We start from the raw sequence: 16,037 nt of genomic DNA, 5'->3' as shown, positions 1-16,037 counted from the left end.
CAGAGGGTCAGGTCGGGGTCGATGGTGCCACCTGGTGGTTGCCCGCAGCGCCGCACCCTGGGGTCCCAGCGGCCTAGGACACCCTCTCTGCCCTGGCCCACCCTTTGGAACGCCCTGGCCCCGGCCCTGGCCCTCGCCCACACGCACATTCCCACGCCGCCTTCTCACTCTCCCCAGCAAACACTTACCTCCCCCGGGAGCGTCAGCTCCTCCCGAGACTCCAGTGTTCCCGGCTCTCCCTCCAGCATCGTGGTGAGTACCTCTTGGCCACCAGCGCCCTCCGGCTGGGAGGGAGCAGGGCCGGGACCCACTCCCCGCTGGGCCGCTTCCCTCAGCCTCCCCGATGGTGGTTCTGCCAGGGCTGGTGGACAGAGAGAACCCCAAAAGCCCGCGAAGGTGCCCCCGCTGTCCTCCTTCTGGTCTGGTCCTGTCTTGTACCCAGAGTGCTAGGGGAAAGACTACATTTTTTAAGGCGACTCCCTAAACCCTTAAAATTGAATAACGGAACTTAGAGCGGAGCTGACATCTAAAAAGGCTGTCCATTTTCTTCCTAACGAGTTGCAAATTGGGCTTGTAAGGCCAGGATCCCAGGTGAGCTTTTGAGCATGTCTGTTCCATCGGCACCATTTCCCTTCAGGCCAAGATGGACAACCAGGTGCTGGGCTACAAAGACTTGGCTGCCCTCCCCAAGGACAAGGCCATCCTGGACATCGAGCGGCCTGACCTCATGATCTACGAGCCCCACTTCACCTATTCTCTCCTGGATCACGTGGAGCTGCCCAGAAGCCGGGAGGTGAGTGGGGGGACACTTCCTCTTGGGCAGGACTTGGGGGGAAGGTCTCCCCCAGGCCACACGGGGGGGGGGTGGCAGAATCCCTGTCCTGCCTTCTTTCCTGGAGGCCAGACTCCAAAACAAGAGAGAGAACTGTGCACAGGACTCACCCAGTGTAATCGCGTGCTGTGGAGAGCAGGGGAGATGGGCTGGAGGGCTCCAAGGGAGAGCAGGGGAGGCTGTGTCTGAATGGCAGCGACCCCTAAGGTCAGGGAGGAGGAGGGGGGTGGGGGAGGGGGAGTCGGCAGAAAGATAGCAGATTTGCAGAAAGCACCCAGAAACACTGACCTCAGAGGCTGAAAGTCCTAGCTGAGTGCCTGTGTGACAGTGTGGTCCAGTTTCCCCTCCTGTGAAATGGAGGTGGCACCTCTGCCCATCCATCTCACCAGGGAGTCAAGTGCACGAGATAAAGCACACATGCCAGGGGCTTTGTAAATGGTATTTGAGAACGGGGTAGTGTCATGGCTGAGCCGTGAGATGGGGCCAGACTGGAGGGAGACTTAAATACCCACCAAGAGACCAGACTCCATCCGCGATGCTGTGGGTCTGGCCCTGAGGACGGTGCCACAGCCATCCTCAGCTGGCCCTCCGAGCACAAGCACACTGCTCCAGGGCCCGTGGCTTCCTGGTGCATCCTGGGGACAGACCTAGGAGTCTGCCCAGGAGAGCACTGGGAGGGAGGCGGGAGGGCCAGCGCTGGGAACTGGGAGGGTTGATAGAGAAGAGATGGCCCAGACGTCGGCCAGGTAAGGATGCAGACTTGGGTGAGGGATGAAGTGGCCCCTCTGGGGCTCTAGGAACGAGGGTTTCATCCTACCCTGTGGCTCTGACCAGCTCTTCTCCTTCGCAGCGCTCGCTGTCACCCAAATCCACATCCCCCCCACCGTCCCCAGAGGTGAGTGTCGCCCAGCCCTGCTCCCACAGGCCCAACTCCCTGCCCCCAACGGCATCCAGACAGGGCTCTGCAGAGCCCAGGGATGCCGGAATCCCTGGCCCTCCTTTGTCACCGGCCAGCTCTGTCCATCTATCTGTCTAGCTTGGGGGCTTCGAGGGAGGGAGACAGAGATGGTGGAGTAAGGTGAAGCTGTGTCTACATGGGTTGGAGGGGCTGGGCAGGGGGACCCGGGAGCCGCAGTGAACCTCACTTGTGCTCTGCAGGTGTGGGCGGAGAGCCGGTCCCCTGCAACCATCTCTCAGGCTTCAGCCCCAAGAACCACTGGGACCCCCCGAACCAGCCTGCCTCATTTCCACCATCCTGGTAGGTTTCCCTGCCAGCCTGGTTGCACCCTTTTCCTAGGACCTCTTTTCTCCTTCAGGAACCCAAGCCCCTTGCTGGGGTATATGCTCCTCACAGAACTGGCCAGACCCCCCGAAGCCAGAACCCCGGGCAGAGCTCCCAAAGATGGTAGACCCCGTCTCATCTTGCCTCCCACCCAACCAAAAAAGTGCAAAAAGTCCCAGCCCCCTCAGGGACAGTTCTCCAGAACCCCGGGCAGAGCTCCCAAAGATGGTAGACCCTGTCCCAGCCCCCTCAGGGACAGTTCCAGGAACTCTGGTTCTGTCTTGGCTCTTGACAGGAGCCCATGAATTTCCTACCTTCTCCCACTCCCCTTGTCTCCTTTCTCATCCCTGACCTGGCCTCCCCGCCATCAACACATCCTTCTCCTCCACTTTGCTCTCTACAGAGACCACCCGCCCAGATTCCAACATCTACAAGAAGCCACCCATCTACAAGCAGAGAGGTGAGGGCCCTGACTCACCTGATCCCCATGCTGGGAGGCTGTGCCCAAGGCTGGGAGGGGGCAGGAGAGTAACTGTCCATATCAGCACACTACCGTGCCCTGTGCTTCCTTGTGCGCTGTTTTGACACCCACGACCTCACAGGTGTGAAGGCGGGCAGGTGCGGGGCTGGGGTGTGCACAGGCTGACCCTGACCTCCACCAGCAGAGTCCATGGGAGGCAGCCCTCAGAGCAAGCACCAGATTGAGGACCTCATCATTGAGTCATCGAAGTTCCCTGCAGCCCAGCCCCCTGACCCCAACCAGCCAGCCAAGATCGAGACTGACTACTGGCCATGCCCCCCGTCACTGGCTGTTGTGGGTAAGAGAAACTGTTGAGGGGGGAAGGGAGGCAGGACACTGCCCATCGCCCCTGTGGATGCCCCATGGGCCCACCCTCACCCCACCCCACCCCGTGTCCTCTGGTGAACCCTCTAGGCTCTTCACTCACCCACTCCTAGAGCTTTTGGTGTCAGCGCCCTATTGGTTAGTCATTGGTCACTTTCCATTCATTTATTGGACCACTCCGCAGACATTTGCCACAATTTTACTGCATCCCAGCTCTGTGGTAGGAACTCTGGGAAAGAGAAAGAGAAATGAGACAAGTCTTGGTCCCAGTGAATTTGAGTTATGTGAGTGTGTATTGTCCACCCAGCCTCACTGTAAGGCAATTGTTATTTTTCTTTTCTTTAAAAAAAAATTTAGCCCTAACCGGTTTGGCTCAGTGGATAGAGTGTCGGCCTGCGGACTGAAGGGTCCCAGGTTCGAGTCCTGTCAAGGGCATGTACCTTGATTGCGGGCACATCCCCAGTAGGGGGTTGCAGGAGGCAGCTGGTCGATGTTTCTCTCTCATCGATGTTTCTAACTCTCTATCCCTCTCCCTTCCTCTCTGTAAAAAAATAAATAAAAAAATTGTAGTGCTCCCTTTAATGTGCAGCGCGGTGTGATGCACACAGCCACACCTGATAAATGCTTGTTGAGCCAATGGTTGACACGCGCGCGGGCTTTCGCCTGTGCTTCCCAGAAACAGAATGGAGGAAGCGGAAAGCATCCCGGAGAGGCGCAGAGGAGGAGGAGGAGGAGGACGACGATGACTCCGGGGAGGAGATGAAGGCTCTCAGGGAGCGCCAGAGAGAGGAACTCAGTAAGGTAGCATCTCGCTGCCCCCTCTCCCCCTCCTGGGTCTCCTTGGGGACGGATGCTCTGGCTCCAGAGCTGTTCGTTCCAAAGGGTTCACGCCCGAAGAGCACCCCGGTCAGAGCACGTGAGGACTTCCTCTTCTTTCCCAGGATTTCAGTTGCTGCTTTGGCAGGGACCCCAGGACTTCGTGCTGCTTTGGGGAAACACTGGTTATATTCGGGTCAAAGGCACAGATAGGTGGTCCCATCAGTGCCAGGCTGAGCAGCTCTTGGGAAGAGGAGAAGGGGGAGAGCAGGCTGCTGGTCTCCAGAGGATGAGAGAGGGTGTTGGGAGTCGTGCAAAGGCCACTGATGGTGACATGGCTTGTGCTCTGGGCCTGGTGACCTGGGCTAGGAGGCCACTGGGGTAGAGTCACACTGAGTGGCTCTGCCCAGTGTTAAGGGGGTGGATCTCATGATGTCACCAGGAACTCAAGGCCCACCCAGATGTGATGTAACTTCCTGTTATTTGAGTATTTGATAAATCTGCTTGCGGTGCTGACGCTCTCTGTGTCTGTCCCTCCATCAGAGGGCAGATGCCACACCCAGGCCCAGCTTTCCCTCTATTTTTGTCTCAGTCTTGTGTTTTTTCATTTTTCCTTAACCCTCATTGCGTTCTAATCAAGATTCATCAACCCCCACGTTCTCTCTCTCTGCGCTGGTCGCGGGAAGAGAGAACGCACCCGCATATGGCAGTGCCTCAGACCAGGATGCCAGGCTCCCGGCCCAGCCACTGGGGAGATCCGTCCCCGTTCCTGCCTGCAACATGCCCAACTCTGAACCTTTTGGAGATGAGAAACAAGTATCAAAGTCTTGGATCCATCCCCTGTTGTCCCCAGGTCACTTCCAACTTGGGAAAGATGATCTTGAAAGAAGAGATGGAAAAGTCACTGCCGATCCGGAGGAAAACCCGCTCCCTGCCCGACCGGACACCCTTTCATGCCTGTGAGTGCCACCAAGGGGGCTCGAAGGCCTGGCCAGACCCTGAGGCCAGACTGAACAGCTGTTGAGTCTGTCTGTCATGTTCCTGGCACCATGTTAATGCAGGTGTACGAGATGGAACATTCGGTCACTGGCTCAAGGCGCTCACGTTGTCTGTAGGGCAAGAATTCCAGTCGTGGAACAAGACTAGATGATAAACAATAGTATCAGCTAAAGCGGAATTAGCTAATTTTGCTTAATTGAATAAACATTTATTGAGTGTTTACCATGTGGGAGCCACTGGGGCTTATAAAGAGTGAAAAAATACAGTCCTGACCTTCAGTAGCTTCCAATCACCAGGGAAATTGCCGTGGAAACAGGTTTCAGTGCAGTGTAGCAGGTACTGGGATGAGCTGTGGCTAATTTTGCTTAATTGAATAAACATTTATTGAGTGTCTACCATGTGGGAGGCACTGAGGCTTATAAAGAGTGAAAAAAATACAGTCCCGACCTTCGGTAGCTTCCAATCACCGGGGAAATTGCCGTGGAAACAGGTTTCAGTGCAGTGTAGCAGGTACTGGGATGAGCTGTGCACAGTGACAGGGCCTGTAGTCAGAGGGCCAGGGGGTGCTCACTGGGTCTTGAAGAATGAGACAAATCGAGTGGGGAAGAAGGGCATCGCAGAGACGGGGGACGGTGGGAGCAAAGGCAGGAACAGGAGCCCCCTGGCCAGTGGAGAGGGCCTCCAGGAGCCAGGAATCAGTGCCCAGGTGTGCCATGTGGTGGCAGGATGGACACCAGAGAGCTGGGGTAGCCAGCGCTTTGGACACCAGGCCTCCAATCACCCGAGTTTGGCCGGGACTTCCTTAGAGCATGGCAGCTGGAGAGGAGAGGGGAGATCTGAGTACCCAGAACTGGGAGTTACAGGCCTCTAAAAGCCTGGAAGCCACACAGCTTCGTGTCCACTGCATCCTATTGGTCAGAGCAGCCCAGACTCCGGAAAGGGGGAGATTCCATTTCCTGACACAGGAACGGCACTTAGGCGCCGGGAGATGGTGTTTCGGGTCACGTTTGGAGACAACCTCCCACACTTGCCAGCGGTCTGGGTGAGGGCTGACATAGACACAGTGCAGAGAAGAGGGCGTGCATGGGTTTGAGGAATACATAGGAGACTGAAGCAACTGACTCAGTGGGAGGAGAGGGGCAGGCGAGTTGGGGGTTTGCCTTGGGTGCTGGTGATGAGAAGCCTAGAACTGAGATCGTGAAAGAGGCAGGGTTGGGAGAAAGATGAAGAGACGGTTTGGGACATGTTTGGTTTGAAGTGCAAGTTTGACTGAGTCGGGAGCTTGAGGGGCAAGGCAGGCCTCAGGGAGAGTCTTCAGGGTATAGGTAGTAGTAAGGCCATAAGAAAGATGGGATTGTGCAGAGAGGAGAGAGGGCAGGGACGGGGGCAGGCTGTACCCTGGAGAGCACACACGTTCAGATCTAGCAGAGGGTTGGCTCAGGGTTGGTCAGGATGTGGGGCTGGCCTCAGGGGCCTCTCTCTCTGAAGGTGGGGACTTGATCTGGGACAGCCAATTAGAAGTGGAGATTTGGGAAGGTTTGGAACAGCTACCTCAGGGAAGGGAGCTGCCCAGGCTGTCCATCTGCAGTGATGACCATCTACATGGTGTGGTCGTTACCTCCACAGCCTGCAGGCGAGCCGGCGCCCAAGGCTGATCCAGGCAGTTTTTTGAGGCAGGTCTGAGGGATGCGGGGCCAGGTGAGCTGCTCAGTCCTGGTGAAAGCAGTTTTGTACCCAACCACAGGTTGAAGGACAGGGAGTGTGGGTCAGGTCACCAGAGGTCCCCATGAGATTGACGAACAGGTGTGCTGGGAACCAGGCTGAAGGAAGCTGCAAACAAAGAAGGGCGCTATGGTCACAAAGTGGGGCCCCGGGCTTCAAGTGCCAGGTGAAGCAGTGTGGATAGCGAGGTCCGGGGGTGACCATTGCAGGGGCTGCCTGCTGTGCAGTGGAGATGAAGGCCCTGGGGTGGGGGTGGGGGGTTCAGGAACCCTAAGGTTCCTGGCTAGGACATCCGCAGGGTCACCAAAAGACCAGGATGATATTTCAGAAGGGGTGGGAAAAGTTTTCAGAGAATGTGGACTAAATAGTTAAGGCCTGAGGAATGAGACAGAGAGATGCTTTGAAGGTTGAATTCAGTCTCCGTGTTCCACTAGAACTTGCTTTCAGTCCAAATTAGCTCTTTAACTTCCATTTGGCCTTGCAAAGCTGAATAGCAAAATGTCTCCATCATCATCATTTTGGCACCCCTGAACTTGCATGTGATCAAAGATCATAGGATTGCATGGGTTACAGCAGTGGTCGACAAACTGCGGCTCGCGAGCCACGTGTGGCTCTTTGGCCCCTTGAGTGTGGCCACGAAGTTTCAATCGCACTGTACGTGCACGCCTGCAGTGGTATTTTTGTGGAAGAGCCACACTCAAGGGGCCGCAGTTTGCCGACCACTGGGTTACAGTCACAGCTAATCAACCTTAACAATTCCAAAATTGCCCTGACTGGTTTGGCTCAGTGGATAGAGCGTCGGCCTGCGGACTCAAGGGTCCCAGGTTCGATTCTGGTCAAGGGCATGTACCTCGGTTGTGGGCACATCCTCAGTAGGGGGTGTGCAGGAGGCAGCTGATTGATGTTTCTCTCTCATCAATGTTTCTAGCTCTCTATCCCTCTCCCTTCCTCTCTATAAAAAAAAAATCAATAAAATATATATTTAAAAAAAAGAACAATTCCAAAATTATAGATAGCCCTAGCTGGTGTGCTCTGTGGTTAGAGCATTGACCTGTGCACTAAAGGGTCAAGGGTTTGATTCCCAGTCAAGGGTATGGGTTGCAGGTTAGATGCCCGGCCCTAGTCGGGACTTGTGCGAGAGGCAACCAATTGATGTGTCTCTCTCACATCAATATTTCTCCCCCCCTTTTTTTCACTATCTCTAAAAATCAATGGAAAAAATATCCTCAAGTGAGGACTAACCAAAAAACATTTAAAATTATGTGTAGGCATGTCATTCTGACTTAATGGTAACATCGAATAGTCACTTTCAAACATAAGTAATGAATGATATTGCAACCGCAGATGATTTTCTACACAAAAATAAGTGTTTAAGTAGTTTTAAAATTAAGTATTAAGGAAAAAAAAACAAACAAGGTCCCCCCCAACACATTTTGTTCTCACCAATTAAACTTCCAAGTAACAGATTTTATAAGAATGTTTTAAGAAGACAGTTCCTTATAGTTTTGAGTCTGTCAAGGCTAAACATTTAAACCAGGGGTCCTCAAACTTTTTAAACAGGGGGCCAGTTCACTGTCCCTCAGACCGTTGGAGGGCCGGACTATAGTTTAAAAAAAAACTATGAACAAATTTCTATGCACACTGCACATATCTTATTTTGAAGTAAAAAAACAAAACGGGAACAAATACAATATTTGTATTTGCATGTGGCCCGCGGGCCGTAGTTTGAGGACCCCTGATTTAAACAATTAGTCTGGTCAAGATGATTGCTATAGAATGCTAACAATTTCTAGTAATTGGAGATGAAGAAATTTTGAGATCTGCCCAAACTAAAGATCTTAGGTACAAAGATTTCCTAAGAAAACCTATTGCTGAAAACCAATTTTCTTGAATTATAATCTCAGTGCTTGAAAGCTTAGTGATATTATTAAATGTGTAAGTTGAAGGTGACACCTAATCGTGTAATCCACGTTTTGGCTGCGGGTGTAATCCAGCAGCTGACAGAGCTGAGGACAGTATTGTTTCTGTATTATAGGGTCAAATGTTTAAAACGTGGTTACTAAACTCGCTAATAATATAATTGTAACAATTTGATTCTTTTTATGAGATGTCAGATTCCTTTTTTTACCCCAGAAGTTCATTTTACACTGGTGAGCTTCATCATCTGACAATCGCTCGCTAACTCTGGATTTTAACTCGGGCATTTGGCCCAAATGAGTGTTTGATGCCCTTCTGTTAGAGGGAAGGCATTAGAGAGAGTTCAGAGGCACCAGCACGATGCCACTCGCTGGAGGTCATGGGCAGGAGCTGGAAGCCAACAGAGACCACAGGTTCCCCCAGGTCTACCCTTCACTGCCCTGCCCCTGGTTGGGGGGGCCAGAGAGGGATCCCGCTCAAAATGACTGTCAAGCCAGAGGGACTGAACGGTCTCTCTCTCTCTCTCTCTCTCTCTCCTCTCTCTCTCTCTCTCTCTCTCTCTCTCTCCTAGCCTTGCACGGTGGAACATCAAAGTCATCTTCCCTCCCGGCCTACGGCAGGACCACCCTGAGCCGGGTAAGGTCCCTGACCACAGGTACCAGACCGCAGGGAGGAGTGTGCACGTGGGGTCCTCTGAGGGGCTGAGCTACTTGGGGAAGGGAAGACCTTCAAGGGAAGGGACTGATGAGGAATACTCAGCTTCCTTCTGATCCTTTCTGTCCTTTCTAGCTGCAGTCCACAGACTTCAGCCCGACCGGGAGTGAGGCTGGAAGCCCAGGTGAGAGGCAGGGTCAGGCAAGCGGAGAAAGGGCTTAAGCAGGCCCCGGGGCAGCTGTGTCTGGGATGCGGGCAGGGCTGTGTGGCTGCAGGGCAGGGAGGCTAGGCTGGCAGGTCTGAACAATGACTCTTCTCTCCCCAGGCCTGCAGGTGAGTGCCATCCGGAGGAGGACGTGGAGCACAGAAGCCTGGGACAGGCAACTGGCAGTGTTGGGGGAGGGGGTGTTGGGCCACCCAGTTGCCTGGTGAGCACATGAGAAGCCCCGGGTAAGGCTGGGGAGGTCTCCCTGCCCCACTCTGGCTCACTGCGGCTTTGGTCTCCCCAGAACGGAGAGGGCCAGAGGGGGAGGATGGACCGGGGAAACTCCCTGCCCTGTGTGCTGGAGCAGAAGGTGAGGGGCAGCGGCAGAGCCAGGGGGGGTGGGCAGGGGACAGAAGCCTCTACAGTGGGGTGGCCAGCTTGGGGAGAAGCCAGGCAAGTGAATGCGCTATGGGATCCTCCTGGAGTTGCTGACGGGGAAGCTGGGGGCGCTGGATGGCAACATGGCATGAACCCAATGGCCCTGCAGGCTGATAAGGGGGCCTGGGGAGTTGAGGGGTGACAGCAACAGGGAACACTATGAGCCTAAGACTGCCCCCTGCCCTGCCCCCCAGATCTATCCCTACGAAATGCTGGTGGTGACCAATAAGGGGCGGACCAAGTTGCCTCCAGGTGTGGATCGGATGAGGCTGGAGGTATGCAGGGGAGAGGCGCTGGTGGGTGCAGGGGCTCCATCAGGCAGCCTCCCCTCCGGGTGGGGAAGACCTGCCCCCTTGGTCCCTCAGCCCAGCCCGCCCTCCTCTCCCTAAGCGGCCTTGGTCTGTCCCCTGCAGAGGCATCTGTCGGCCGAGGACTTCTCCAGGGTGTTCGCCATGTCTCCCGAAGAGTTTAGCAAGCTGGCTCTGTGGAAGCGGAATGAGCTCAAGAAGAAGGCTTCCCTCTTCTGACCGCCCCACACTCCGTGACTGACCCTCACCCCTGCAGCTCTCTGGAGCTGGGTCACTGGACCCTAAAGCATCATCTCTTGGGGGGCACGGAGGTGGGCAGAGGTGGGGTTGGCTGCATTCGCTAGGCCAAGGGGAGCCCGGCCTTCTCTCAGTGCTGGGCTGTGGGACAGGGACCTTCTTCCCATAATGAGCCAGGGGCCTCCCCTCCTCCCTAGTCCTCGCTGCACAGGGCAAACCCAGGCTGGACTCCAGCACTCAGAGTTAATGTCTGCACCCTCTCCCTGCCCCCACCCCATGAAGAGAGGGCCCAGAGAGGGAGTGAGGAGACCTGGACATGGCACGTGGTGCAGGCCTGTTGATGTCTGGATCAGTGGGCGGGCAGAACCCTCAGCCTGCGGAGGAGGTGAGGCAGGAAGCAGCAGGCAGGCAGGCACAGCTCCAGGACCCCATCTGCCCAGCACTCCTCCTCGCCTCACCGGGGAGGCTCCCCCTGCACCTGGGCCTCCCGCCTCTGACTCCAGCAGGAGCAAGGCTGAGCTCAGCCTCCAGCAGGGAGGCCGCCCTGCCCTCCAGTTTACCCTCTGATCTCCTTGCACATTCTATGCTTTGAAGCCTCATGCTCAGCTCTGTGGCTTCCCCAGAAGCCTTGGCTTAGAGTGGAGATGTCGCCTATACCGAAACCCAGGCCCCCATCAGCCTCCAGGCAAAGTGAGCTAGACTCCTACCTTCTGACACCAGGATCCTAGGCAGGACCAGGCCTTCAGGCTCCCTCGGATGGGAACAAGAGGCCAGGCCACCAGATCCCACCCACACCCGTGCATCCCCCACCATGCTCTCTAAAGAATGTAATTTATTGGGGCACCCCAGCTGCTTTCCTTACCCAACTCTCTGCCCTACCTAATCACATTCCCAGCTTTTCTTCTCTACAAATACATATGTGTATATAATTATATATATATATTTTTTGCCCAGGTCTGGGTTTTGTTCCTGCCCAGACCCTGGCATCCCTTTCCACTGTGTGTATGTGTGAGATGATACTGGGGGAGGGGAACTCTGCTTGGAATTAAAAGGTTGCATTGGGTCCCCAAATTTACTTGTTCTTTATGAGCCACCAGGTCCGGGTGAGAGGGACGGGTGATGCCAGGCTGAGCGAAGTCATGGGAGTGAAGGTTCAAATGGGGGGCATATGGGGTTGGAGGAGGTAGAGCGATGACACACACACGGTCCTTCCCCACCTGGACAACAAGAGCAGGGGCTGGTCCAGCAGGCTCCCAGCTGCCACCTCCCCTTCGGGGCTGTGTGATGGTGACGGTGGATGGAAAGGCAGAAACATACTCCAGAGCCTGAGAGGAGAGCCAGCAAGGAGGAAAGGCTGCTCCGTCCTCCACCGAAGCCCTAAGTGCTCCCCTGCACAGGCGAGCTCATCGATATCTGACATGACTGCCCCCTCCAGCGCCTGATATGACAGTTCAGCGAGAGACCAAACACACAGCAAAGGTCAACAGGAAATGAGTAGGCAGTGAGCTGACTATCAAGGACCAGGCTGAGGACACTAAGGAATGGAGACACGATGGCTGAACTCTAGCAGGAGCAAGGGTAGTGGAGGCCGAGGAGAAGGGTACAGTCATTTGGTCTTGGTTGACTTGACAAAGCATTCCAGGGGGAGCAGACCGGGAACTGGGCATCGAAGTGGGTGAAGGGGTGAAGGTTTGATTGGAAGATCAGAGGGAGGACTTTGGTATGGGGACTCGGAGGGGAGGGGCTGCCTCACCTGGCTGGAACAGAGCCCATGCGTGGGCGTGTAAAGCGGCGTTCATTCGATCAGAAGGATCAGGTGAGGTGGAGGGGGACCCAGTGTGAACCTAAGACTGCAGCTGGGACCTGAATCCAATCTCCCACCCCAGGATGAGTTTCTAGCCCTTGGGGCTGAAACAAAAGCAAAGTGGGTAAGAATCATTCAAATGTGAATGATGATTTTAAGTTGCTGAAGTTCTGTTATGTCCACAACATTGTTTTATCCTCTCAACAAACTCGTGAGGGCAACAAATCATTTTAATCCACTTAGTTTAGGAGAAAATTGTGAAATAGAGACATTTCATCTATGGCCTGAAGCTACATGCAACTGAGTAGAGAATGGAGACAAACGTCTGAGTTTCTTGACGGCTAACCCAGGACTTTCCCAATATAGACACTTGTCTCTCAAGGGGCAGCGGAGAGGCCAGACTAGGAATAGAGAGAGGGATGGTCTCCACCCACGCACTTCCGTGAGGCATCAGTGAACGGTGGAGGGCTTACCTATTCTGGCAGAGGGACAGTGGTGGAGAGGCCAGCACCGCCGTGTACACCCAGCTCCCAGACTGTTGAGCAACAAAGCAAGCTGAGGCAGTATTTAATCACAGCTCACTGGGAAATGCTTATGGTGGGGCTGACTAGATAGTATATCCTAAAGGATTTAAGTTCCTGAGATTCAGAGCAACTTGGCGGCTCTGTCCCTAAAACAAAAGCTTAGGGAGAATCTCTCAGTGCCTCTTCCCCAAAATACACATGTACATATGCACATACAAACAGATGCAAAACCTTGGTAGTTATTTAGTCCAGTGGTTTCCAAACCTTTTTAGTAGCAACCCTTAAAAAAAATTAGATCTTACTACTACTATACAAAGTACATTTATAAGTTGAATTTTATAGTCAACTAGAAGCCCGGTGCATGGATTCATGCACCGGTGGGGTCCCTCAGCTTGTCCTGAGCCCTCTCACAATCCGGGACCCTTGGGGGATGTCGGATAGCTGGTTTCGGCCCGATCCCTGCAGGCCCGATCCAGACAGGAGGGAGCCCTATCCTGTGGATTGAGCGGCTGTCCCCTGGTGGTCAGTGCACGTCACAGTGACCGGCTGACCAGTCATTCGGTTGGCCAGTCAGCAGGTCACTTAGGCTTTTATATATACAGATTATTATGAAAATCAATGAGAACAAAGAAGCTATGATCAATAAAAAGTAAGCTTTGCCCTAGCCCTGCGGTCGGCAAACCGTGGTTTGCAAGCCACATGCGGCTCTTTGGCCCCTTGAGTGTGGCTCTTCCACAAAATACCACATGTGGGCATGCACGAACAGTGCGATTGAAACTTCGTGGCCCATGCGCAGAAGTCGGTATTTTGTGGAAGAGCCGGTATTTTGTGGAAGAGTCACACTCAAGGGGCCAAAGAACCGCATGCGGCTCTCGAGCCACGGTTTTCCAAGCCGAAGTTTGCCGACCACTGCCCTAGCCGGTTTGGCTCAGTGGATATAGCATCAGCCTGGGGACTGAAGGGTCCTGGGTTTGATTCTGGTCAAGGGCACATACCAGTCAGCCCCACCACAAGCATTTCCCAGTGAGCTGTGATTAAATACTGCCTCAGCTTGCTTTGTTGCTCAATTCCCAGTGTGAGGCATGCAGGAGGCGGCCAATCGATGATTCCCTTCATCATTGATGTTTCCATCTCTCTCTCCCTCTCTCTTCCTCTCTGAAATCAATAAAAATAAATAATCAATTAAATAAATAAAATAAAACAAAAACAAAGTTTCTCAAAAACAAAAAGTAAACTTTGATTGCCTTGATGTGGCTCAGTGGTTGAGCATCAACCTATGAACCCAAAGGTCATGGTTCGATTTCCAGTCAGGGCACATGCCCAGGTTGTGGGCTCGATCCCCAGTAGGGGGCGTGCAGGAGGCAGCTGATCCAGGATTCTCTCTCATCATTGATATTTCTCTCTCTCCCTCTCCCTTCCTCTCTGAAATCAATAAAAATATATATTTTTTAAAGTAAGTTTTGATGCACATAAGAAATTTAGGTCAGGGGTTATATATGACAGTTTCCCTTTTGTCAAGTGGAGGATCTAATTTATTATTGCATTTGGTTGCACAGTATCAGGAAAAATCCTGATTCACATAGGTAAGAAGTTACAAAATTGTGGTAGTTTAAAAATGCATGCCAATCCATCCACATCCTTCCTGCTGAGCAGCAGCATCTATGCCCCCTCTCCTTGACTCTGGGGCTTGTGCTTGCCCATTAAAGCTCTTTATCCTGCAGTAGCCTTCTACCTTCATTTAAGGCCCAGGGATAGGGAACATCTGGCCCATGGGCCACAAAAGGTCAGAGAGATCATTTGGTCTGGCCCTACCAAGGCCCTAGGAGTGAGTTAATTAAGTGTTTGACCAAATATCGCAGGCTAATCGTTAAGCTGATGACTCTGAATGGCCCGAGAATGCTGTTATAGATATCCACGTGGCAGGAAACGGGTTCCCCACCCTGACAGCTGACAGGAGGAGAGGCTTTATTCAAGGTCTTCTCCCAAATGAGCTAACCTCACAGCAGAATTTAAATTCACCAGTGATTCTTAACACTTTTGGTATATAACACACACAAGGGTGTCCACTGACTTTTATCAGAACTTTTAAAATAAGATCTAAAAAGTTACCCTGACCTATGAACCAGGAGGTCAGGGTTTGATTCCCGGTCAGGGCATATGCCGGGTTGTGGGCTGCGGGCTCCATCCCCTGTGTGGGGCGTGCAGGAGGCAGCCGATCTATGATTCTCTCTCACCATTGATGTTTCTATCTCTCCCTCTCCCTTCCTCTCTCTAAAATCAATAAAAAAAAAGTTTTAAAAATAATAACGATATAAAAATAAATGAAAAGTTAAGCCAAATAAAAGGCTATGGATTCCTGATACACTTCCACTATACCCTAGAGTTTCTTGAAACATGTTGAGGGGGGAACAGATTCAATCCATCCAGCTGCTTCCCTTACCCAAGAGTCAATGGGCCCAGAGGAGAACAGTGCTGGCTGGACTGAGGGTTCCAACTCCCAGGTTGCTTCTGGATACACAAAACGGGCTGGTTTCTTCCCTTTATACACATTTTGGCCTAAAAGCCTCCTTGTTTCCCATAGGGCTCCTCACCAGGGACCCATCTGCAGATGAACTGTTAGAAAATATTATTCCCCCCCCCCCCCACACACACACACACAGCTGTAGGAGAACTGAGCTCCAAATACTAGTACTAGGTCAGCCTAGACTTGGCCAACCCCGGCCCTCCCCATGCCTCAGGCTGCCCTCCACAGCACACAACCCGCTCTGGGCAGGTCACTGTCTCCTGGGTCTCAGCCCCCATGGGGAAGGCGACCCCACAGCTCAAGGTCCTAGGGTTCTGTGACAGGGCCTAGGCAGACCTCCACCTCCCCATCCCAGTTCCTAGTGGGGCTCTCGGCACCTGCCCCTTAGTCACAGGCTGGCAGTGGGCAGCAGAAATATATTTTGAACAGACACCCATATCCTGTCCTCAGAAAGAACCTCTTCCCATTCCTGGAGCAGTGGAGGTGGAGGGTGGGGGCGCTTTACACTGGCAGAGTTGGCAGCTAGAAGGCGCATCCTCAAGACCCCAGCTTCGGACATTCCGGGAACCCCTGCTCTTGCTGAGGGCTCCGCCTGCGTAATTCTGGGGCATAATTGTCCTGTGCCCACGGGAAACCCACTCTGTTTCGTCCCGTGGTGCAGCTCAACGGGCCAAAGGGGCCACTTGTTACTTCCCGTGGGACCTCTGGCCCAGCGCTGTGCCCACTTAAAGTAACATGCAACAAGTGAAACGAATTTTAATAGTACCCCAATATAGCTAACATATCACCCCACAGCATGCATTCCACAGAAAACCTCCTCAGTGCGCTATGTTATTCTTTACTAAGTGGTCAGACCCCGGGGCGCATGCCCTTCACGCAGCCCGCCCCAATGAGGGCTCACGCGGGCCCGCGCCCCCCGCCACACACACGC

At 53.5% G+C, this 16,037-nt stretch overlaps 1 protein-coding gene across 4 annotated transcripts; it reads left to right on the top strand.

The window, feature by feature from the left end:
* Positions 1-6: 6 nt before the first annotated feature.
* On the top strand, positions 7-11,325 carry DMTN (dematin actin binding protein). 4 transcript variants are annotated; one of them, XM_005864608.1, is made up of 14 exons: positions 7-252; positions 638-793; positions 1,683-1,727; positions 1,991-2,090; positions 2,518-2,574; positions 2,780-2,932; positions 3,635-3,759; positions 4,628-4,733; positions 8,984-9,048; positions 9,202-9,250; positions 9,392-9,399; positions 9,576-9,641; positions 9,904-9,984; positions 10,123-11,325. In XM_005864608.1, the coding sequence occupies exons 1-14, from the start codon at positions 22-24 to the stop codon at positions 10,234-10,236; spliced, it is 1,356 nt and encodes a 451-aa protein (XP_005864670.1). In that variant the 5' UTR covers positions 7-21; the 3' UTR covers positions 10,237-11,325. The 4 variants fall into 4 exon arrangements, with proteins under 4 accessions (XP_005864670.1, XP_014393801.1, XP_005864671.1 ...); XM_014538315.1 differs by having other exon boundaries at positions 2,777-2,932; XM_005864609.1 differs by lacking the exon at positions 9,576-9,641.
* Positions 11,326-16,037: the final 4,712 nt, after the last annotated feature.

This window comes from Myotis brandtii, unplaced genomic scaffold (genome assembly GCF_000412655.1).
Source record: "Myotis brandtii unplaced genomic scaffold, ASM41265v1 scaffold19, whole genome shotgun sequence".
Classification (NCBI taxonomy): Eukaryota; Metazoa; Chordata; class Mammalia; order Chiroptera; family Vespertilionidae; genus Myotis; species Myotis brandtii.
Note: the sequence above shows the minus strand (reverse complement) of the source record. Positions and strands in the feature narration are given on the sequence as shown.

Excerpts from the sequence above, each read along its gene's own strand:
- DMTN (XM_014538315.1), top strand. The coding sequence starts at position 22 with ATGGTGCCACCTGGTGGTTGCCCGCAGCGCCGCACCCTGGGGTCCCAG. Across the intron at positions 3,760-4,627 it reads AGAGAGAGGAACTCAGTAAG|GTCACTTCCAACTTGGGAAA; the intron begins GTAGCATCTCGC and ends TGTTGTCCCCAG. Across the intron at positions 9,049-9,201 it reads GCAGGACCACCCTGAGCCGG|CTGCAGTCCACAGACTTCAG; the intron begins GTAAGGTCCCTG and ends TGTCCTTTCTAG.